General features: G+C 51.5%; 1 protein-coding gene across 6 annotated transcripts; it reads right to left on the bottom strand.

The window, feature by feature from the left end:
* SETD4 (SET domain containing 4) lies at window positions 1-23,007 on the bottom strand. Of its 6 annotated transcripts, none has more exons than XM_070407228.1 (12): window positions 22,556-23,007; window positions 20,810-20,978; window positions 20,133-20,228; window positions 18,786-18,823; window positions 16,037-16,125; window positions 13,927-14,356; window positions 11,661-11,835; window positions 9,745-9,826; window positions 8,865-8,945; window positions 7,099-7,222; window positions 5,774-5,990; window positions 1-1,740 (listed from the first exon to the last, which is right to left on the bottom strand). In XM_070407228.1, exons 2-11 carry the CDS (start codon window positions 20,880-20,882, stop codon window positions 5,790-5,792), a joined length of 1,389 nt encoding a protein of 462 aa, XP_070263329.1. In that variant the 5' UTR covers window positions 20,883-20,978; window positions 22,556-23,007; the 3' UTR covers window positions 1-1,740; window positions 5,774-5,789. The 6 variants fall into 6 exon arrangements, 5 of the variants coding, with proteins under 5 accessions (XP_070263329.1, XP_070263328.1, XP_070263327.1 ...); XM_070407227.1 differs by lacking the exon at window positions 1-1,740 and adding an exon at window positions 3,475-4,507; XM_070407226.1 differs by lacking the exon at window positions 1-1,740 and having other exon boundaries at window positions 3,475-5,990.

Genomic DNA, 23,007 nt, shown 5'->3' with positions numbered 1-23,007 from the left:
AGGAGACAAGTCTGAATCACCGGACTCCTATCACGGGGCCTGCCAACTGGAGTCGGCATAACGAACCTTACTAAACAGCCCTTATCCTCCATTAGCTTCCCACAATTTACCTTCCCCTGGGAAGCCCAAATCTCTCTTCCTTTGTCTAGTCACTTCTCTACAACTTACTGCCCTTTTGTAAAATGGTACATAAGCTCTTAAGCCTAACTACTTCTTGGCTTTTTCGTTGCTTTTCTGTGTAGCCCCTATGTGCACGCAAAATAAATCTTTACTCCTGTTGATCTATCTTTTGTCAGTTTAATTCACAGGCCCCAGCCACTGAACCCAAGAGGCTAGAGGAAAATGTCCCCCTCAAAAAAGAAATGTGTGGCCTGACCGGTGTGGCTCAGTGGATAGAGCGTCGGCCTGCAGACTGAAGGGTCCCGGGTTCGATTCTGGTCAAGGGCATGTACCTGGGTTGTGGGCACATCCCCAGTAGATGTGCAGGAGGCAGCTGATCGATGTTTCTCTCTCATCGATGTTTCTGACTCTCTATCCCTTTCCCTTCCTCTCTGTGAAAAACCAATAAAATATATTTTTAAAAAAAGAAAGAAATGTGGCCCTAGCTGGTTTGGCTCAGTGGATAGAATGTCAGACTGAGGACTGAAGGGTCCCAAGTTCGATTCCAGCCAAGGGGACATGTCCAGGTTGCAGGCTCAATCCCAGGGGGCGGCGTGCAGGAGGCAGCCGATCAATGATTCTCTCTCATCATTGATGTCTCTCTCTCTCTCTCTCCCTCTCTCTTCCTCTCTGAAATCAATAAAAATATATATTTAAGAAGAAAAAAGAAATGTGGCCCTTACATACAGTGGAGCATTAGCCATAAGAAAGGGAGTCCTGGCACCTGCTACATGACTGGACCGCAGAAGCTGTGCTAAGTGAAACAGACCAGACACAAAAGGGCACATGTTACATGATTCCACTTACATGAAATATTGAGAACAGACAAGTTACAGAGACAAAATAGATTAGAGGTTAGCGGGTACTGGGGGAGAGGGGGCTGAGGAGTTACCATTTAATGGGTAAAGAATTTCTGTTTGGGGCCATGGAAGAGTTTTGGAAATGGTGATGGTTACACAACATGATACTCAATGCCACTGAATTGTACATTTAAAATGGTTTAAATGGCAAATTTTATGTTATGCATATTTTACCACAATAAAAAAAGTTCCCATTTTTAAAAAACTTGATTTATAAATACAGGGAGTGGCTACAGTTTGCTGACCCCCAATCTAGAGTTTTCTACAACACCGTGGTGACTCATGACTCATGACTCAGCAGCCCAGCGCTCTAGACGAGAGGTGGGGCGTCCGTCCCCCGGCTCTGCGGCCTGTGGCGGCGAGGGCACTCCTCAGGGTGTGTGTGGACACACGGGGGAACACGGAGGAAGGGGCCTTCGGCGGGGCTGTGTGCCCCTGGAAAGCCTCCGCACTGTGTCCCGTGCTGGGGACCGTCTGAGAGGCCGTCTGCATGCCCGGCCTCACTCTCGGTCTCGCCGCTCTGCTCTCTGACCAGGAGTCTCCCCGCGGGCCCGACGTCCTGCCCGGAAAGGGGCAGCGAGAGGCTGGAGGATGGCCGCCACCGCCCTCAGGCACCGTTTCACCCAGAAGAATAAACATCCTCGCAGGAACGGACACGAGACGCGAAGCCCTACGTCCGGAGTGGGGGTCCAGCAACCTGCGCCCAGCGGCTCCTGAGCCCCTAATGGAAATAAATCTGGTTTCTCAGTGACTCCCCATGTGCGGGGGTTACTTCTCTGCAGAAGGTGAATGAACTGCGAAGTGCTACTTCCTGCAGGGCGTTTCCCCCAAATGTACAGGGGCCGTGAGGCTAAAAATGCAGACACGCACCATGTCTGCAGAAATCATAAAAAAAGATCAAATGTAGTATTTTCTTTCAACATGACAACCGCTTTGAGATTTCCCATTCAAGCAGACTGAACACAGCCTCCGGCGCTCGCCAATTACTCCTGACAAATACCATTTGGGCCTGAGTGATGCTGGAAGGGAAATAAAACAGTGGGAGGTAGAAAGCAGAACATGATAAAAGGCATTCTTCTCGGTCTGCTGAGAACCCCTGTGAGCCGTCCTCTCGGGAGCGCCGCGCTCCTGCAAGCCGGACCATGTGACCTGAGTTCTCAGGTGACTTGTTTGACAGTAATGGGATGGGAAGACAAAACTCAGTGTTCCTGTCCCTTAAAAGGCAGTCGGCTCTTTATTCCCCTCACAAAGAAAACATGCAATAAAGAAAGGAAGGGCACCGGGGGCTGCTCCGTCATTCTGCACAAATCTGAACTAATGGGCGCCAACAATGCCGTGAAATCACCCCCAGACCCCAGACTGCCGGCAGCCCCACCGGCTCCATCCACCTGCGAGCCTGCAGCATGCGGGGACCGAAGCACAGGACAGAACAGGCACAGCCAGCGCAGAGGGCACTGCCGGTCCTCCCCACGCCCCAGCCCCCCGAGTGTCCTCCTCCGCTAGGCCTTCCTGTCCCAGAACCCCAGGCAGCCAGAAACGGGCCGGGAGAAGTCCGTCCCACCACATGCTCTGGCCCATACCGTGGCCACAGCATCCCTGCAGCAAACATCCTCGCCACATAACTAGTTACCTTTTACCATTAAAAGGGTAAAATCACGATATATAAAAGAGGGACACATAGCCGAAACTGGTTTGGCTCAGTGGATAGAGCGTCAGCCTGCGGACTGAGAGGTCCCAGGTTCGATTCCGGTCAAGGGCATGTACCTGGGTTGCGGGCACATCCCCGGTGGGGGATGTGCAAGAGGCAGCTGATCGATGTTTCTCTCTCATCGATGTTTCTAACTCTCCATCTCTCTCCCTTCATCTCTGTGAAAAATCAATAAAATATATTTTTTAAAAAATAAAAAAAATAAATAAAAGAGGGACATAGACACTGGGGGGTAGGGGAGGCCAGGGGATTGTCAAGGGCGGGGGGAAAAAGGAGACATAGGTAATACTCTTTGTAATACTTTAAGCAATTAAAAAAAAAAATAAAATAAAATAATAAATAAATAAACAAATAAATAAAGAGGGACATTTGGAAGGGCATAATGAAACGTGAAAAGGTGAAAAACAAAATTCAAAAGTTTCCTGTGAGATGCAGACTATGTCACTACATTTAAACTGTAGTCATGGCAACGCCGCACAAACAGCAGACTCTGTTCTGTGGACGGCGCCGAAGCACTTTCTCCTTCCGTGGGAGCCGTGGGCCTGGCTCTGCCCTCGGGGGCCTGGCCTTGCTTTCCCCTCCCCGTGTCCTCTTGCAGGATGAGAACCCAACTCCTGGGGAAGTCATGGTCATCGGGGAGAAGTACCAACGATGCTAAGGGCTGGCTGAGAGCTACACGCGACCTAACCTAAAACAGGAGCGACTGTGAGAACCTCATCCAAGGAGAAATGGAGCAAAACAAGAAAAGCAAATCGCCACCAGTTATTTTTATTTTTACGGCACCTGACTGCTTCGTCAATAGAGAAATAAAGCCAAACAACAAACCTGCCGGCAGTCATTCTCTCTCTTATGGCAGAAACGCCTCACAGCCCATTAGTTATGAGGCAGAAATGTCTGCGCGGAAACGTCTGCTGCAAAGGTGTCTGCGCAGAGATGCTTCGGCACAGCCCCTGGCCCCATCCGCGCTCGGCCCGGGCTCTGCTGTCTGCGGCAGGGACTTCGCCCCCTGGCCCGAGCTGGCTTTCCCCGGGCTTTCCCCATCCATCAAGAGAACGGTGCCCGGCAAGGAGGACTCCATGCACGGATGGCACAGCCTGGCACCGAGCTGGCCCCGCCCCCACGCGGGCCCTGGAGATGCCGGAGAGCTGGCCCGAGGCGGCGGATCTGACTCGTGGGCAGCGTTTCTGACGTCCGTCACTGGTCACTGCGCAGACTCGGACGCGGCAGGCCAGGGTGTGAGTCTCCTTTCTAACAGGCGAGCTCCCAGGGCGCGGGCGCTGCTGGCTGCAGACCACCGTGGGGAGCGGGTTGCAGGTGAGCCCCGGGGCTCCTGCCACCACAGATTATAAAGGAGGAAGATGGGCTCCTGCGGCCCTGCCGGGACCCTGCTCCTGGCCCCGAACGGAGACAGAATCCTTCCTCTCACAGTTTCTGTCGAGCCCACGTGAGCCATGGCTCCAGCCTCGCCTGCACATTAAACCACATCAGAAACAGCGCCTGATCCCCACCTGACCTCCTCAGCAAGATCGCTTCCAGACAAACAGCCGCCACCGTCAGGCAACTCCGATCAGACTGACGGCCACGTGTGGGTCTCTCTCCGCATCCAGTTCCAGGGGAACCTTCAAACCTGCAGCAGGGGCTCGCCAGGCCCTGCAGGCACTCTGCATGGAATGCCGCCCGCTCGAGGCGGGGCCGGGATGTGCATCACGGAGAGGTGGCGCGGAGGGTCCAAGGACCTGCAAGGCGAGCGAGTCTCCACCTGAGGACAGACAACGGGGCCCTGGGGCGGCCCAGCAGACCCAAGAGATCATTTCAAACGAGTGATGTGCGGGGCCACCTCACGCCTGTCACCAGCCGGTTGGGATCGGAGCCTGTCAGTCAACATGGACGCAGGAGTCCAAGGACACCGGGCATACTCCACGCGACCTTGAGGCTCTGTCCTCACGTCAAACGCACGCCTTTGAGGACGGACGGCCAGCCCGTCAGAGGAAGGCTCCTTCCCGGCTCCAGACACACCTGGCAGAAGCCGTCACAGGAGCAGACCCCCTTCTGGGTGGGGGCTCAGGTTACACCCTTGGAAGGGAGCCTTCCTGTTTGCCTGGCCAGGACCTGCCTGCCTGCTCTCCAAGACATGGAACTAAAACCTGCTCCCTGCGATGAGACATTCTCTTCTGCTCAAGAAAAAGGGCCACATACTGATATTTCCTATGGCCTGTCGTAGGCAGACAGGCAGTCCTGCATCTTATAACCTGCCCTCCCCACCCTCACCTCTGAGCCCCACACCTGGCCAGGCCCCTTCGCCCTGAACTGCTGTGTAGCTGCCTGTTCTCACCCAAGGAGGCCAAGGCCCCCAGGAGAGCAGGGACACCAGCGTTCTGTCCCAGGAGCACAGAGTCGCTTTGCTTTGTCCAGATCCCACTCCCACCTGAACACAACTGCCTGCTTTTGAGGAGCCAGCCTTCCGGCTCGGCGGTCCTCTCGCGCCACCCAGTGGACGAAGAGGGAAGCGTCTCCAGCTCACTGCCGAGCCCGGCTCAGCTCTGCTCCTCAGACACCAGCCCAGCCCTTGTGAAGGGCCAGTGGGGCTTGTTCTCACAGGAGGCCGTGACAAGCACCGAGTGCTGAGCACCGTGTGTTCTGCCGCTCACGTGGCACTGACCGGCTGAGCCGAGGACTCGTGCACTTGAGCTTGGGATTAACCTGTACGCAGCATGGGCTGCAGCATTTAAAGACAACGGGCGGCGACTGGCAGTACTCCCTCTCCTGCCTCCCACAACCCCGGTCGCTGTGGCCCTTGGAGACCCGGAATGTTCAGCTGGGAGAAGTGGAAGCAGCTCGTCCTGCGCCCAGAGGCTCCGGAAGGGAACACCGCATCGTCTTGTGCTTCGACAATGTCCAGTGTTTCTAAGCAGCAGCTCTTGGCTTCTGTGGAATGATTTCTGCTCTGACACCCGCACCCTTGTCCTTAATGTTAACAGGCGTGAAAACGCTGTGAACAGTATAGATCCAGAGCCAAGACCTAGAAAGGATTCGGGGTAAAACGAACCTTAGTGTACAGTGTTTCAGGCGTCACACCCCGCAGAGGGGGCGACACCCAGCAGGGGAGGCGATCGGAGGCACGTGGGTGAGTCACGAACAGCGGCCTGCAAACCGCTCAGGGTCTCGGCAGATGCCCGGAGGATCTTCAGCTCTTCTGTCCACAACGTTTCCACCAAAGTGAGCTGGTGTATCAACGTCATTTCTTTATCTTTCATGTGAGAAACCTGGAAGTTATTTTTAAACTTTTTAATATAATAAAACATACATAACATTTACCATTTTGAGCACTTTTAAATGTACAGACAGTGGTATTTAGAATGTCCACAATGTTATGTAATCATCACCGGACACTGTCCCCATTAAACACAACCTCCCCGGCCCTGGCATCCTCCACCGTCGGTTTCTATGCCCTTGCCTGTCCCAGATCCTCCCAGAGGGGGAGCCGCACAATTTGTCTTCTGCATTCGGGTTTATTCCACCTAGCACAATGTTGCCTTCAAAGCTCATTAAAATATTTTAAAACCCAGTTATGTTTTTATTCAAATGAGCTGTTCTTTATTTTATTTATTTATTTTTTATTGATTTCAGAGAGGAAGAGAGAGGGGGAGAGACATAGAAACATCAATGATGAGAGAGAATCACTGACTGGCTGCCCCTTACACGCCCCACACTGGGGATCAAGCCGGCAACCCAGGCATGTGCCCTGACCAGAATCGAACCCAGGACCCTCGAGTTCACAGGCCAACACTCTATCCACTGAGCAAAACCGACTAGACAGCTGTTTTCTCATTTAATTAAAATAGTTACTAAATAAAAATAAAAGGAAAAGAGTACTTAAAAATCTATTACCAAGAATTCATGCGATAATTTTACCTATTAAAAGGTGCAGACAGAATGTTAACAGTCAAAAACAGATTACATCAATGTTCATGCATTTAAGGCAGTGGTTCTCATCCTGTGAGTCGAGACCCCTTTGGGGGTCGAACGACCCTTTCACAGGGATCACATTAAGCAACACTCAAAGAAGGTGTACCATCTCTATCCAACATGCCCAAAACAAGTCACTTCTTAATCAAAACACTTCTTTAAGAAAAAGATGCAAGCCCTAGCAGGTTTGGCTCAGCAGAGAGAGCATTAGCCTGCGGATGGAAGGGTTCAATTCCGGTCAAGGGCACATGCCTGGGGTGCGGGCTTGGTCCAACGAGCAGGAGGCAGCCAGTCAATGATTCCCTCTCATCATTGATGTTTCTACCTCTCTCTTCCTCTCCCTTCCTCTCTGAAATCAATAAAAAAAATACATTAAAAAAAAGATGCAAAATTATAGAAACATACCTTCTGAAGCATAGCACTAGCCTCCTCTGTGAAATAACGGCATATTTTCTGGGCGACGTCCAAACTCGTCTTCTCATTTGTATCTGAAATTCTCTCCCCAAGAAGGACTTTTTTCCAGCGAGGACTAGAACCAAAATGTTTATAAGATCATTTCAGCAGGGTCTCAAAAAATAAAGACGACTTTTACACCTAAACAACACACACAGCCCTCTCCTGTTTCCGGAAGCATCACAAAGCCCGTCCCACAGTGAATTCCTCTCATAAACCCCCCACAGGGACTCCCCACGCTCCCGCCCGTGCTCCTCCTGTGCTGAAACGGACGAGGTTCACAAGAAGCCCCGGCGAGAACAGGAAGCGGGCCTGGCACTCTCATTACCACGCGACCCTGGGCCGGGCGCAGTGGGCCGGCAGGTAGGATACACGTCTGAGGGTGGGCAAGAGGGAGCAAGAGCAGCCCGGCTGGCGTGGCTCCGTGGGTGAGCGTCAACCCATGAACCAAGGAGGTCACGGTTCGATTCCCAGTCAGGGCACATGCCCGGGGTAGTGGGCTTGATCCCCAGTGAGGGGCGTGCGGGAGTCCAGGAGGCAGCAGATCGGTGAGTCTCTCTTATCGTTTATGTTTCTGTCTCTCTCCCTCCCCTCCTCTCTCTGAAATCAGTAAGAACATTTTTTTTTTTAAAAGAGGGAGCCACAGCAGGATCCTGAGCCGAAGGTGGCAGCGCCACCCCATACGCTGGAAGAAGCACTAATGGGAGGGAGGGTGGAGGAACAGATGCTGGGCGGGCAGAATCTGCAGAGGAAGTGGCTTGGAGGGCGAAAGGCACGGTGACTGGGCCTGCGGCAACATCCGAGTACAAGTAAACAGAAGGCGCTTAGAAATGCAGAACCAGCCCTAACCGGTTTGGCTCAGTGGATAGAGCATTGACCTTCGAACTGAAGGGTCCCAGGTTCGATTCTGGTCAAGGGCACGTACCTTGGTTGCGGGCACATCCCCAGTAGGAGGTGCACAGGAGGCAGCTGATTGATCTCTCTCATCGATGTTTCTAACTCTCTATCCCTCTCCCTTCCTCTCTGTAAAAAATCAATAAAATAATTTTTAAAAAAAGAAATGCAGAACCAAAACATCAGAGGCCCCACTGAGCCAGCGCCACCACTTCTGGGCACTGAGCTATTTCACGTAACCCTCCCAACCACTCAGGGACGCTTCACCCTTCAGGAAGTCCTCCCTGCACTCGGCTTCTCTGCTCTGGCTCTGACCAGACCAGCACCGGCTGCAGGAGCTCCGGGCAGGGCAGCACAGCACACACCACGGGAGCCCTCGGTCCTTTCCACGGGGGGGGGGGGGGGGGGGGGGGGGGGGGCGGGGGGGGGGGCGGGCGGGGACCAAAAGCCTGACCAGGACCCATGTTACACCAGCCCCTGCCGCCTCCCCATGAAAACGCCCAGGCCTCTCCCTGGATCTGCCCCTGGGGCAGAACGGGGGGGGGGGGGGGGGCAGGAGCTCTGTTGGCTCCGGGAAAACCAGACTCCCCTCTGGGCAGTGCCTGTGCCCACACTTCTGAACAAGGAGCTCTAGGTCCCAGGGGGAACCTCTGAGGAGAAACTAGAAGTTCTCCAAACCACACGCTCTGACTGTGATGCTCAAACAGAACCCGGAAAACTAAGAAGAGAAACACCCAGCGGGCGGGTGAGTGGCATCAAGAGCACGCGGCCCACGCCCACGATGGCATCCCAGAGCTACAGCCTGACCGCCCACGTGCACTCACAACTCTCCAGCCTCCAGACACAGCAGCTTCAGGGCCGTGAGCAGCCTCCAGGACGGCCCGTCCCATCCGAACGTCAGGTTTCTGCGAGGGGGGACAGGACAAGCTGTCACTAGTACGTCGGGACCAGGGCTAAAGCAGTTTCTCTAAAGCGGCCACTAAACGTTATGGAGCCTGCGGCCTTGGTCAGAAAGACAAAAGGAAAGTAATCTTCAAATACCTAATGATAAAGCCTGAGTAACAGGAAAATCTCTCATGTTAAAAAAAAAAAAAAAATGCAAGCCATTTTCCAATGCACTTGGGTCAGAAGCTGGAGCTGGAGGAGGTCCAGCGGCAGGCACGGCGTCACAGGGAGACGGAGGCTGACACCTCTGGGGGGTGTGGGGGTTAAACTAGCGGCAGCACCACAGCGCGACCGGCCTGGGACGGAGCTGGGTCACTCACAACTGCACTTCATCACCGAAGGGAGAGCCCTGACCCTCTTCTCCCCTTGGTTGTGAAGTCACCAGCCACCCCCATGCCCAGAGCCCACGCCGTGGTCGGGGAGGGCCAGCCTGGCCTCCACCAGCCGATGCCACCCACCATATCACATTCAGAGACCAACGCAACCTGGGCCACAACCAACTCATCCAGGCTCCCTTCTGGCACCATGATTTCCTGTCCAAGCTGGCCTCTCCATCCCTGAAAAGCTTTCTGGGGAAGTATCTTACACTCCCATGTGCCCATGACACCAAGCACCACTCACTGCACAGAGTAAGTGCTCGATAAACACCTACCTGCCAGCTGGTGAGAGTCAGAAGGTGTCTCATCCCTACAGAACCCTAACCTCCATTTTCTCATCACAATTTCCAATGGAACAATTCTGAGAGAGAAGAACACTTACTCTATAAAGTCATGATCCTTTAAAATGGAAATCTTTTTGTTCATCTGCTTATCTGTTGATGGAAGATATTTAACAAGCACATCTACATAAAAAAAATCAGACTGAGATTTAGGATGTAATTCAGACAAAAGTATAAACCTTTCCTTCTCAGCTTACTTTCCTTCCCATTGCAATCAAGCCATATGGAAATAGTTTTACCTAATTCATACAAAAAAGAGGTCTATTCGTCAAGGCCCACACAATGAGATCGTCATCAGCTCCAGAAAAGCCACAACAACTCCACGAGGCAGGGACCAAACACCCGCAACCCAGCTCACGCTCCCACTCGGCACACGGGCCAACAAGCCCAGTCCCGACGACCGCCCGCAGCGGGCCTGCTCAGAAGCCCACCTCCCGGGCGGGCTCTGCACCAACACGAGGCGCGGAGTTTCTAAACGCAGATTCACAACTGTCTGCACAACTGAAAGTGAGGATGCAAACAGTGGCTGAGCCGCTTGGGCAGCAGAGTCATGAGGGACTTCTGTATTTTTAAATTTTCTCTTGGTATTTGTCTTTATTTTTAAATGCAATAATCACTAATACATAAATGTTGATCACAAGTCAGCATTTCATGGTCATCATGTTAAAGTTATTCTGATAACACGAGGCTAATCTCAAAGCCCCTTTTCTGAGACACCAGCAAGGCCCGCTTGTGCATTTCTATTTTATTTCATAAAGAACAGCATTATTCCGCCCATAGGATGGAGTAGCAGAACCTCGACCACGTTTCTATTTCTGCTAGAACTTGTATTAAAACCACCTCAATTATACACGCGGTGACTGTGTGCTCCGCACGCCTGGAGACAGTCCCTGCCGCCTCAGAAGGGACCAGGCTTCCACGTACTGTTTCCCACTATGTTGGGAATATTCACAGCATAAGTTTTTTTAAATATATTTTTATTGATTTCAGAGAGGAAGGGAGGGAGAGAGAGAGAAACATCAATGATGAGAGAGACTCACTGATCAGCTGCCTCCTGCACACCCGCTACTGGGGATGGAGCCCGCAACCCAGGCATGTTCCCTAACCGGAAATTGAACGGTGACCTCCGGGTTCATAGGTCGGTCAACACTCAACCACTGAGCCACGCCAGCTGGGCCACTGCATAAATTTACTAGCTAAATCCTGATCTTAGAAAGATAACACCAAGGATGAGGGCTACTTAATGGCCACAAAAGAGCGTAACCCAGGACTTCATCACGCACCGCGCCCCGGAACAAAGACTGGCGTACGTCTCTGTGATGAGCAGTGCTTCACACACAGCAGTGCTGAATGTTTATGTGTGTGGCTTTCTAATCCTGTTCCATCTTTAGTGACAGTGAAACGTCTCAGTACAGAGATCTCCATTTCTTTCCATCTATTAAATATGCATTTCCTTAGCAGGCTTCCTGGTCCTCCATTCCTGTCTGACCGAACACAATAAACTCTTCTCGGCTCTTCTCATCCTCAATGTCGGTCAAAGCTTCGTTGTTTTTACTTCATTATCGCAATTACATGGTCAGCCAGAGTGAGGCGAGCCAGAGCCCTACCTCGGAGAAAATAAACAATATACATTTTAAGGATTGCTGCCCGGCCGGCATGGCTCAGTGGTTGAGTGTCAACCTATGACCCAGGAGGTCACAGTTCAATTCCCTGTCAGGGCACAAGCCTGGGTTGCGGGCTCGATCCCCACTGGGGGGCGTGCAAGAGGCAGCCGATCAGTGAATCTCTCTCATCACTGATGTTTCTATCTCTCTCCCTCTCCCTTCCTCTCTGATATCAATAAAAATATTTAGAAGGAAAAAAAAGGATTGCCATTTTTATCAAAACTTAAAAGAACCTCACCCCCAGATGGGGAAGTGTATACCATCTTAGTGATAGGAACCGAAGTTCATCCGACCTTGTGAGACGGGGACACACGCGTGGGGGTTCCCGCGGGGAACAAACCCGTACTCCAGCAGCAGCCGCCGGCTGTCGTGGGGGCCATAGCAGATGAACACCTCCTCGTGCCGTCTGCAGCCCGAGCCTGTCCTGATTTCATAACAGCGGGTTTCCTCATTAAATGCTGCTTTCACCTAGAAAGGAAAATCGTTAGTTTTTTAAAGCAAAACCCAAAACTAAAACGACTAAGTTATTATGTTTATTTAAGCCCGATGCCCCTTTGAAACACTCATCGCTGAATGTAACCACACGTGGGAACATGAAGGTTCCCAGGGCAGCCCCTAGTTCGCCTCCATTCGCCCCACTGGCGAGGGAGTCCCACCCCTGGGTCCTGGGGATGGCAAACACTTGACAATGGATAACACCTGACAATGGATATGTCACACAGACAGCCCAGGGAGGGAGGAGGGGGACGGACAGGCGGCCGACCCCCAGGCTGTACTCGTATGCGGGCAGCCACCAGCAGGGGCCACAGGAAGCAGGCTTTGTAGTAACAAGAGGTCACTGGTTCCCCGGGGAAGATGTGAGTTACTTGTTGGAATAACTTCCAGGGCTGGCGGGGAGGTGAACCTGTTAGGGTGGGGACCAGGTGGGGGGCAGCTAGTCTGGCTGACAGAGCAACCAGCCGGGAAGCCTTCCGCACCAGGTCGGGGACTACGAGGTGCGAGCAGAGGAGCTGCCCGCCAGGCCTCTGGGGCCTCGTGAGCCCAAAGGTGTCGAGGCTCACGCGGAATTTCAGGTCTTACAATAAGGCCTTTGAGCATGACACTGGCTGACACTGTCGTATGGATTTTGTGACGGTTTTGTGAGCTGATGGGTAGAGAGGAAAAGAACAAGAAGACCTACCTGCTCCCCACAGAAAGGAGGGGGTGCAGGCACTGAGGCCCCTTCCTTAGCAGCAAGCCCAGCGAGCCCCAGGAAGCGAGGAGGAGGAGGAGCAGGCTGAAATTCCCACCTGGCAGCATCAACAATAGATTAAGGCCATGGTTTGGAGTCTCATGCCAAAAGCCAGCTGCAACGCACTTTAGACCCGGCCGGCAACTTCTTCCATAGAGGGCCAGAGAGGAAATGTTCAGCCCACCGGGGCCCTGAGCCACATGCCCCCGGCAGCAGTAGGCGGTACCCACACTCAACTGTAAAATCACTGGTCCTGGGGGCGTAAATGCATTAACAGCCCAATAAAAATAAAGCCACCCCAATGGGGCAGAGTCCCTGTGTCCAGCATCCTATTGTACTGTGAGCCTGACTCTTTTCATCAACATCAACCACAGACACCCTTCCAGGCTCGGCCTCCCACACTCAGTGTTGTCAGAAACGCATCCTCCTAAGGAAGTGACAAGCAGACAGGCAAGGAGTGTCCTGGCCTTGGAGGCACGGCAAGGCCTCCCCACGCTCCCTCCCAATGGCAGTGGGCGAACCAGGTGGCTAACCGGGTGGCACGGGTCTTCCCCGGGCGGCCGGGTGTGAAGAGGTCAGCGAGCAGGGGTCCCAGCCAGTGTGCCTGCAAGTGGACCCTGGGGGGGTTGGCTGTGGGTGAGCCGACTACAGACATCTCTGCCCTCAGGCAGGCCCTTCCCCAGCAGGCCCTGCAGACAGAACCGTCTCCTTCCTGTGCCACAGGGGAGAGGGCAGAGGGCAAGGGATCTGACTCTCCCACAGCAGGGTTCTCCAATGACTTCCGGACTCCTTTCCCCACTCCATAAAGTTTTGTTTGTTTGCTTGTTTTGTGTGTTTTTTAATAAAGGTCTACTACGTGCCAGGCCCTGCGCTGAGCACTGGGATTACAAAGAGGAACAAAGCAAAGTCCCGTCCTCTAAGACTGCAGAGCTCAGAGAGGGGGGCAGTACATTAACCAGAGATCACAGCAAAGATCAAAGCGGACAGCGACGCCCCCAAGTATAAAAGGGGTCGGGACAGGAACGCAAGCCAGACACCTGGGCCAGTTCTGGAAGGAGGAAGACCGTGCACCACAGGTGGGCGAGGTGGGCGAGGGAGGGGCAGGCTGCGGGTTAAGACCGGGGGGCAGGGGCGGGGGGTATAGCTCTGGGCTCTGTGGGCCTGGAGGGACATGGGGTCGGGAGCAGACAGGAGATACCTGGCGGCAGGCAGTTACCTAGAGCCAGCACACCTTCCCTGTGGGCCCACTCCCTATTCTAGGTCACAGGTTCTAAAGTCGCTGTCCTCCCTGTGGAAACAGAACGGGTGTCCCCTCGGCAGCCTCTCACCTGGACGGCCGGGCTGTGGTTCAGCAGATCCAGGTACGGGGCGAGCGCGCAGGTGTCTGGCTCCGCGGACAGGCCCTGCCTCCGGCCCCGCTTCATGTACACGGCTCTGGTGTTGACTGTGCACCAGGCCCACAGGAAGGCCCTGTAGCTGAAGACGCTCGCCGCGGCCTCAGAGAGCAGAGGCTGCAGGGAGGAGAAGAAGCCTCGGGAGGAAGTGAACAGCTCGCGCACGCGCGCCCTCTGCTCTCTGGCCTTCGCTTCCAAAGGTCTGGGGAGAAGAGCCACCACTTCCGGCTCCAAACACACAGGGCAGGTGTAGGCCTTCGGTAAAACCTCCAGGTAGGGCTTCCAGGGGGACCGGTCCCCAGCATGCTTTTCTGCAACTAGAAAGGTGCACAGAGCCAGCAGAGGAGACGGGGGAGGCTGCCACCTTTTCAAATTAAAAGCCAGAGTAAAGAAGTTACTCTTATTGGAAGATACAGACACTCTAGTGCAACGGTTCTCAACCTGTGGGTCGCGACCCCTTTGGGGGTCCAACGACCCTTTCACAGGGATCGCCTAAGACCATCCTGCATATCAGATATTTACATTATGATTCATAACAGTAGCAACATTACAGTTATGAAGTAGCAACGAAAATAATTTTATGGTTGGGTCACAACATGAGGAACTGTATTGAAAGGGACAGAAGGTTGAGAACCACTGCTCTAGTGGTTAGTTCTGCTCCCAGAGGGACGGGGCGGTCAGCACTGGCCCAGCTTATTTCATGGCCATGGGAGGGTCTTCCTTCCTCAAAGCTTCCTCTCCAGAGAGCACCCAACACAAGTGCTCTGAGCAGGTCACGCCACACAAGAGCAGACTCACTAACCCGAGTCCCAGCTTTGTTCACAAGATTCCTTTCTGCAAACGCCCTCTCTGCTTCCAACTTGGTTGTCCAGCTTTAAGCTTTTGCTGGCAGTCCACTGGCTTCACTGGGATAACTAGAGCACTTGGGGGAAACCGATGGAAAGAACCTAGTACATCCACTGGTACATGTAGGCATTTCTATTTTAATCCTAAATTACCATCGCTATTGCAAATTATACACTGCAGTATTTTTATCTGTTCACAGTAAAAAATCTCATGCTGCATGAATGTATTAAGAAAAGTTTACATTAATCCTTCAACGTCTAGATTCCTATATTACTGTATATTCTACTCAAAATTTCAGAATGATATGGAAAATATTAATACTAAGAGCATCCTTGCCTCCACTCACGCCAATAAAGATATATCAGTCCTCTTACAAAAGCAAGTGGGGCCCAGCCAGTGTGGCTCAGTGGTTGAGTGTCGATCTATGAACCAAGACGTAGGTTCAGTTCCAGGCAGGACACATGCCCCGGTTGCAGACTCGATCCCCAGTAGGGGGCGGGCTGAAGGCAGCGGATTGATGACTCATCAGTGATGTTTCTATCTACCTCTCCCTCTCCCTTCCTCTCTGAAATCAATAAAAATACATTAACTTTTTTAAAAGCTAGCAGGGGGTGGGGGGGACACATTCAGAATTTACCCTGGGTTAAGACACAATTCAATCTTTCAAACCTCATAATTTAGAAACCCTTCTGCTGAGGCTCTCACGCACTGTCCTCAGACAGGGCCCCGAACAGAGGCCCAGGAGAACATGAGCTGGAAATTAGTTCTCCCCTTCAAGGCTGGCGCCCTCTCTCCTATGCTAAATAAGACTAACTCTTTCCTAATGTCAACAGCTCTTCAGAGTTGAAAGAAAATTCAAGCAAGTACAATGAGGGTAAAAATAAAAGAGAAATTGACATCTGTCACGCTCCACTACGATGGAGAACAAGCTACTGTGAGCAAGGCACTCAGCCCTGACTTCCTTTATTATCCCATTTCATGTGCAGTTTCTGGGATAGATCAGGACTTGAACCCACCTCCCAGTTTGCCATGAATTAAAACAAACTTCACAGACCAGAGTAGCCCTGTTGCACCATTGCAGGTATCAGCTATGCAAGGGGCTGGGTCCTCCTGAACTCTGCCTCAGGTGACATACCTGCCGATGGTACAGACTTTAAGGAGAAGCGGTGCCCCAGGTAGCATGTGTGCGGTCACTTACTTAGCAATGTACGCCCCTAAGTAGCTCCTAATCACTGTGTCCGTGGTGAGCAGGCAACTCTCAGGCAACGAAATAATCACCTGTCCCTCCTTCCCGAAAAAGAAAGCAGAGTTTAGAACGCCCGTGCTTTGGGAAGGGCCTGTGAGTGCGAGTCTTTTCAAGTCCTCGGTTTCATCTACTAAGAACCCAGAAGAGCCCAACCACAGAGACCACCACCGACTAACTGCCAAGGCCCTGAGTCAGCGGAGGTAGGCAAGGCCGCTCCAGCGCAGGTACTACGACCCCAACAGGAATTAAAGGTCAATTATGTGACTGTCAACTTTTCACCAGAAAGGAAAGTGGAAACACTGACAACTCAAATCAAATTGTTCCTTCGCTTTCTTAGGCCAGGAAGTTGTGCTGCCTTCAGGAAACAGACAGAACCCCACACACTCACACACAAAAACCCATCTGGTGCAACCCCATGTATCCAGCGGCTGTCCTAGAAATGGCCCACCCTCCCTCCAGCCTGTGTCCACCAGCTAAAGCAAGGGCAGCCCACCAGCACAAGGGGCTCGTCTTAGCACCTGCAGAAGTACAGCTCTTCACACGGAGACGGGAACAGAGAAAGGAAAATTAAGGTGCAAGTAACGGACCCCAGAAACAAGTAAGTCGCCGACAAGCCAGGCGTAAGGTCCTGCTGTCGTAACTGGCATCTCAGTTACGAATTTCAGCCAAAAATCAGCTGGGTGCCACTGCCAGTTGCCTCATCTGTAAATCGAGATTAGACTAGATCACCACTACCACCTCTTCCTGCCCCGACATCCGTGACTTTATGGTTTTTAAAAAATCCACCCGGTGGCTCAGTTGGTTAGAAAATCGTCCTGTTCAACAAAAGGTTGCGGCTCGATTCCCGGTCAGGGTACATACCTAGGTTTCAGGTTTGATCTCCACTCAGGGCGGGTAACGGAGACAACCTACCAATGTTTCTCTCTCGTGTGGATCGATCTCTCTCTCTCTCTCTCTCTCAAATCAATAAAAACATATCCTCAGGTGAGGATTTTTTTTAAAACCACTTGATAAAATGATCTATATGGTCCTTGGGGTAAATCTCTTCATCATCAAAACTCATCAAACTGAACACTTAAAGCTGTGCAGCCCAGCCGGCGTGGCTCCATGGTTGAGCATCGACCTATGAACCACTAGGAGGTCAAGGTTTGATTCCTGGTCGGGGCACATGCCCAGGTTGCAGGCTCAAATCCCAGTAGGGGGCGTGCAGGAGGCAGCCGAGCCATGTTTCTCTCTCATCAATGTTTCTATCTTTCTCCCTCTCCCTTCTTCTCTCTTTAATATAAATAAAAACCTATTTAAAAAAATAACCTACAGTCACTGCTATATGCATGAGAGGTATATGTCTCCTCTCCAAATGCTGCTACAGAATGAGGTCAATTACACCTCTGTTCAAAAAACAAAAACATGCCAAAACCGGTTTGGCTCAGTGGATAGAGCGTTGGCCTGCGGACTGAAGGGTCCCGGGTTCGATTCCGGTCAAGGGCATGTACCTGGGTTGCGGGCACACCTCCCGTAGGGGATGTGCAGGAGGCGGCTGATCGATGTTTCTGACTCTCTATCTCCCTTCCTCTCTGTAAAAAATCAATAAAATATATTTAAAAAAAAAAAAAACATTACACAGCAATGTACATGTGCTTAATGCTAATAAGCTGCACACTTAAAGTGGTTAAAATGGTAAGTTTTATTTTATACTAGTATATATTTTGCCACAACTAAAAATTATAAAGTAATTTAAAAATTAAAACAGCATAATAGAATTACAACACTAAAAGTTACCATTCTTTACGCTAAACATACTAGTATGTAAAAGGCTGGGGTTTATATAAATTAAATTAAGAAACTGAAATAATGTTAAATAAAAATAAATTAAGGAACTACCTGGTAGCTTTACAGAAAACTGTATTCTGTCCTTTAAATGGCATAAATGGGCCTTGGAGATCAGATGGCATGGCGATGCCATTCACCTCCTGGTTTTCCAGGAGGAGACGGCAGCCCACGGGGTCCGGAGCCTTGTCCCGCTGGTGCCACAGCAGGCTGGCGCCTGGGACAGGCCCGGAGGCCTCCTCCCTCTGCTACGCGCACTCTCAGATGAGAGCGGCTCCCTCCCGTGCACGGTTAGCACATGATCTGGTTTATAAAATCTGCTGTGGCAGACTGCTGGCTGCCTACCCAACAGCCTCTCTCCTCCTCACCACCCCCACCCGCCCCAAGGGCACTGCCGACAGGTGTCGCCTCCCGCTGCTGGGGCTGCGCACCTGGTCGCTGGCCACGGAGAGGAGGCTGGTTCATGGGTCCCCTTTCCTGGACGGGAGAAGCTGCCCTTGCTCACCCCTTGCTGGGTCCCGCTGCTCCAGCTCCAGGAGCTACACGCTGGACCTGAGGGTGGCAGCTCCCTCTAAGGACGTGGGTAGAGAGCTGCTAAGTCCTGGGCCTCTGACGGCCACGGGACACCACACCAGCCAGGTCGCCTGGCCAGGCGTGTTCAGGTGACAGCACAATAAGCTGCTCTGTGCAAGCCCTGCACCTTGGGTTTGTCTCCGATATGCGGCAAGCAACTCTCACTGGCAGAGTTGCACTGAAACTTATCTGTAAGTACAACATGCCTGTGTGCCGAGCATATTTTTAACCCACTTGGTTTAACCCCCAAAACAAAGCAGCGACATCTGCACTGGGTCTCAAGGACAAGGGAGGTGCTCACCTGCAGGGACGTCTTGCTCATCAGCCCTCTCCCGGTACCTGGGAACGCAGACAGGAGAGGGTGAATCTACTGCAGCTCCCAGGCCTCAGAGACACTCTGAATAGAAGATGTGCATGAACTTCAAAGCGGGGTGTCTTGTACCCTGAGTCCCGGAGGATCAAGGAGCTGCTCTGGAAAATGTAAATGCGCTGACCTCCCCTTGGGTTTGTAATCCTCGAAGGGCAAAGTGAGCTTCAGAATCAAGACCTACAGACCAGACACCTTCTACCGATCTGCTTCCGGGTCTCTCAGGAACCCTTCAGCTGACCTCCTCCGCTGGGGTCTCCTTTAGAATTGTATGATAATTTAAGCAGAAATGTATCTCCAACCAGATACAGGGGTAGGCAGAAGTAGGCTTACAGTTGAAATACAAATAAGTAATACAATAATTAATGCATTACAATACAAGAATAAGCTGTGTGTTTTGAGTACTCACAACTGTAAACCGACTTCCGTCCACCCCTGTATATGAACAGAACTTGGCATACGGGATAAACCTGGAAGATGCTTTACCGGTATTTCTACACATGGTGTTCAAGTTCAGAAAACAGAGCCCAGCAAGCTACACTTACTAAGGCGAGGGGGGAAGTGGCCACCAGGACCGTATAAAAGTAAAGCTTGTTACAGACTAAGTTCCAGGAACGTCTGCGCTTCTGCTGATGGACAGTAACACTAAGACCCGGGTCACTGGCCATATAACCTGTCTACACTGCTGGAAAGGAACATCAGGTTGGTGGCTCGCCTCTGAGAGGGCGCAAGATTCTATAACCGCAATTTTTATGGATTATCCTTATTCCTGCCTTCGCCTTATTTTTCTATTCTCATCCCCCTTTTGTAATTTTGAATTTTATTTCACTATTTCGGCATTTCTTCCCACAAGCCACTTCATTTACTTCTAGAACAAGGTAAAGCATGTTAATCCACCTTCTCAAATATTACAGCTACAGCCTGGCCAGCATGGCTCAGTGGTTGGGCATCGACCTATGAACCAGGAGGTGAGGGTTTGATTCCCGGTCAGGGCACATGCCTGGGTTGTGGGCTCAACCCCCAGGGTGGGGCATGAAGACGGCAGTCGATCAATGATTCTTTCTTACCACTGATGTTTCTCTCTATCTCTCCTTCTCCCTTCCTCTCTGAAATCAATAAAAATATATTTTTTAAAAGAGAATTACAGCTACAAGGCAGGAAGCCTGACATAATACGAGATACGCTCCCCAAGATAATACAGCAAGGTTCACCCCTGCTTTCCTGTCACCTGTGCCCATGTCTCATGTGACAAAGGTCATGAGAACTGAAAGCCAGACTCACCTGGAAAACAAGCAGGTATTAAATTTGTATCTTCAAACTTCCTAGCTTTCAACCACTTCTTAAGCGCTATAAATTCAGGCTTGTAGCTCTCATTCACTAATCAATGGAGGAAAAAATGGTGATTAAGATCACTATAAAATCAGACTACCATTTAAAAAGAAAACCTCTGATGAATTGTCTCAGTGTTATCATAAAAATAAATGAATTTGAAAATGTACAAATAATGTAAACTAAAAAGAAAAAACATATGATCGTCTCAAAAAGGCAGGAGAAGCAACTGGTAAACTTGACCATTATCAATGTGGTACCTCCCAGTTGGCCAGGCACTTTCACATGCAGCCTGTCTTCAAACTGGGTTACAGTGAACTCAAAATGAGGAGTTTATAACCAAACATTGATACCTTGCAGGTGATTAGAGGACAGGAGAGAGGGCAGGGCTAGAAACAGAAACCTGGGAGTCATCCCCAGAAAAGACACAGTTGAAGGAATGAGAAATATGTTTATATTCCCACAAGGGTTAAAAAGAATACAATGGCACAATTACAAAGAGAATTATTTAAGAAATATTCTCTGTGAACATTGCCCATGTGCCCTTGAGAAAAGCTATATGCGTCTGTTAATATCAAGCAACAAGATTCTTTTTATGTCACTGGCACCAAAACAAGTAAACACTGTACCTCCCCTTGATGGAGAACTTCTGCAGAGTTTCCGTCTTCTGATCCGGCTTGTTCTTCCTCTGACTTTCTTCATACTACAACTGCAGTTTCCGTTTAGGTGCCCAGTCGAAAATAAAAAGCACTTCCTTTGCTTTTTCTCCCAGTGTATGATAATCACTGTTCTTGGTACCTTTAAAGATTTAAATAGACAAACATATTATTTGGTAAACCTCTTCTCTAAAGTGTTTTTAGTTATAGAACTTTTATACTGAGAGCTAAATCATGATCCCTTGTGCAGTAATGGAATGCACATTTTACTGGTCCCTCTAAAACAGTTTCTTTTTTTTTTTTTTTTTTGAAATATATTTTATTGATTTTTTACAGGGAGAAAGGGAGAGGGATAGAGAATTAGGAACATCTATGAGAGAGAAACATCGATCAGCTGCCTCCTGCACATCTCCTACTGGGGATGTGCCCGCAACCAAGGTACATGCCCTTGACCGGAATCGAACCTGGGACCTTTCAGTCCGCAGGCTGGCGCTCTATCCACTGAGCCAAACCAGTTAGGGCAACAGTTCCTTTTTTAAAAAAAATAAATGTGTGTATATAAATTTATACAGTAGTCACCTACGGGAGGCAACTGATAGATGTTCCTCTTTCACATCAATGTTTCTCTCTCCCTTCCTCTCTAAAAATTTTTTTTAGAAATCCCAGCTGGTGTGGCTCAGTGGTTGAGCGTGGACCAATGCACCCAGGAGACCTCGGTTTGATTCCTGGGCAGGGCACATACCGGATTGCAGGCTGATCCCCAGTAGGGAATGTGCAGGAGGCAGCCGACCTATGTTCTTTCTCATCAATGTTTTTCTCAATTCCTCTCCATCTCTGAAATCAATTTTTTTTAATATTTAAAATAAAAATATCCTCAGGTGAGAATTAAAAAAACAGCAGGATTCAGATAATGGAATATTATGTAGCCTCCAACAGGGGGAAAAAATATATGCTAAGGTGTAAAAATGTCCAAGGGGGGAAAAAACAAAGTTTCAGAACATTTCAAACTCAATGACCCCTTTTTTTTTAATATATTTTTATTGATTTCAGAGAGGAAGGGAGAGGGATCGAGACAGAAACATCAATGACCCCTTTTAGGTCTTATTTATAAACATTATGTATGTTTATAAAACCAGGAGATTTAAGGAAAGATAGCCAATTATGCGCAAGGGGAGGCGGCGCTTACTGTGACTTTTATATGCTCCTATAGTGACTTACACGTGCATGAATGCCGAGGTGACGGTACCGGGGAGAGCTGGGATTTTATGCGCGCACTCTGACCAACAGCTGCTTTTAAATCTACCACCGACACCGGGCAGGCGTGGGTAACAAGACAGGGGACCAGGCACCGTTACCACCCGCCTCGGCCCTGGAAGGCTCCCTGCTTCACCCACCGAAGGGTGGCGAGCCGGGTCCCTGGGCGAGTGCCCGGCCGCGCGCGGGTGCCCGTGGGCGCGCGAGCTCTGCACGTGGAGCCAGGGCGGCCGCCGGCCCGGGCACGGCACGCGCTCCCCGTCCCGCCTGCAGCGCCCACCCCGCGGCCCTGCGCCTCGCGGACCTACATTCGCCAGAGGAGCGACTTCCGGGCCTAGCGGAGTACGCGATGCGACCTCCGTTCTTTTTACATCAAAAAACTAAAATATTAGCAGAGCTCCAGCGCGAGCTGCTCCGGTTACCCGGGCAACCGGAGGCCCCGGCCCGGAAGTGCTTCCGGCTCACCTGGCGCCGGGGCAGGTCTCCGAGGTGACGGCGGCGGGGCGGCTGTCCCAGGGCACGTGGAGACCCAAACCGCAAGGTGAGCGCGAGTTAAGACGAGACTCGAGCCTCCGCGGAGGGCGAGGCTGGCCGCCCTGCGTCCTCACTAACCGAAGCCGCCGGGCGGAGCCCCTCCCCGCCGCGGGTTTCCGCCGGGGGCATGCGCAGTGTGTCCGGGCAGCGCCGAGGACGCCCGCACCCGACGGGGTCAGTCCCCCGACCCGGAGTCGCGGACAGGGAAACTCAGGGGCCCGCGGCGCGGAGCCAGCGCTCTGAAGCCCGACCAGCGGAGGGGAGGGACTCTCTACACACGCGTCCCAGGCCTGACCCTCAGGGCCGGCACCCAACCCGCCTTTTGCTCCGCCTACGCCGCGACCCCGGAACTGCGAGCCCAGGCCGCCCGAGTTTCCCTCCGA

This window comes from Myotis yumanensis, unplaced genomic scaffold (genome assembly GCF_028538775.1).
Source record: "Myotis yumanensis isolate MYYU_CA2020_CCGP unplaced genomic scaffold, mMyoYum1.0.hap1 SCAF_2, whole genome shotgun sequence".
Taxonomy (NCBI): domain Eukaryota; kingdom Metazoa; phylum Chordata; class Mammalia; order Chiroptera; family Vespertilionidae; genus Myotis; species Myotis yumanensis.
The sequence above is the reverse complement of the archived record's forward strand: the minus strand, read 5'-3'. Positions and strand labels throughout refer to the sequence as shown.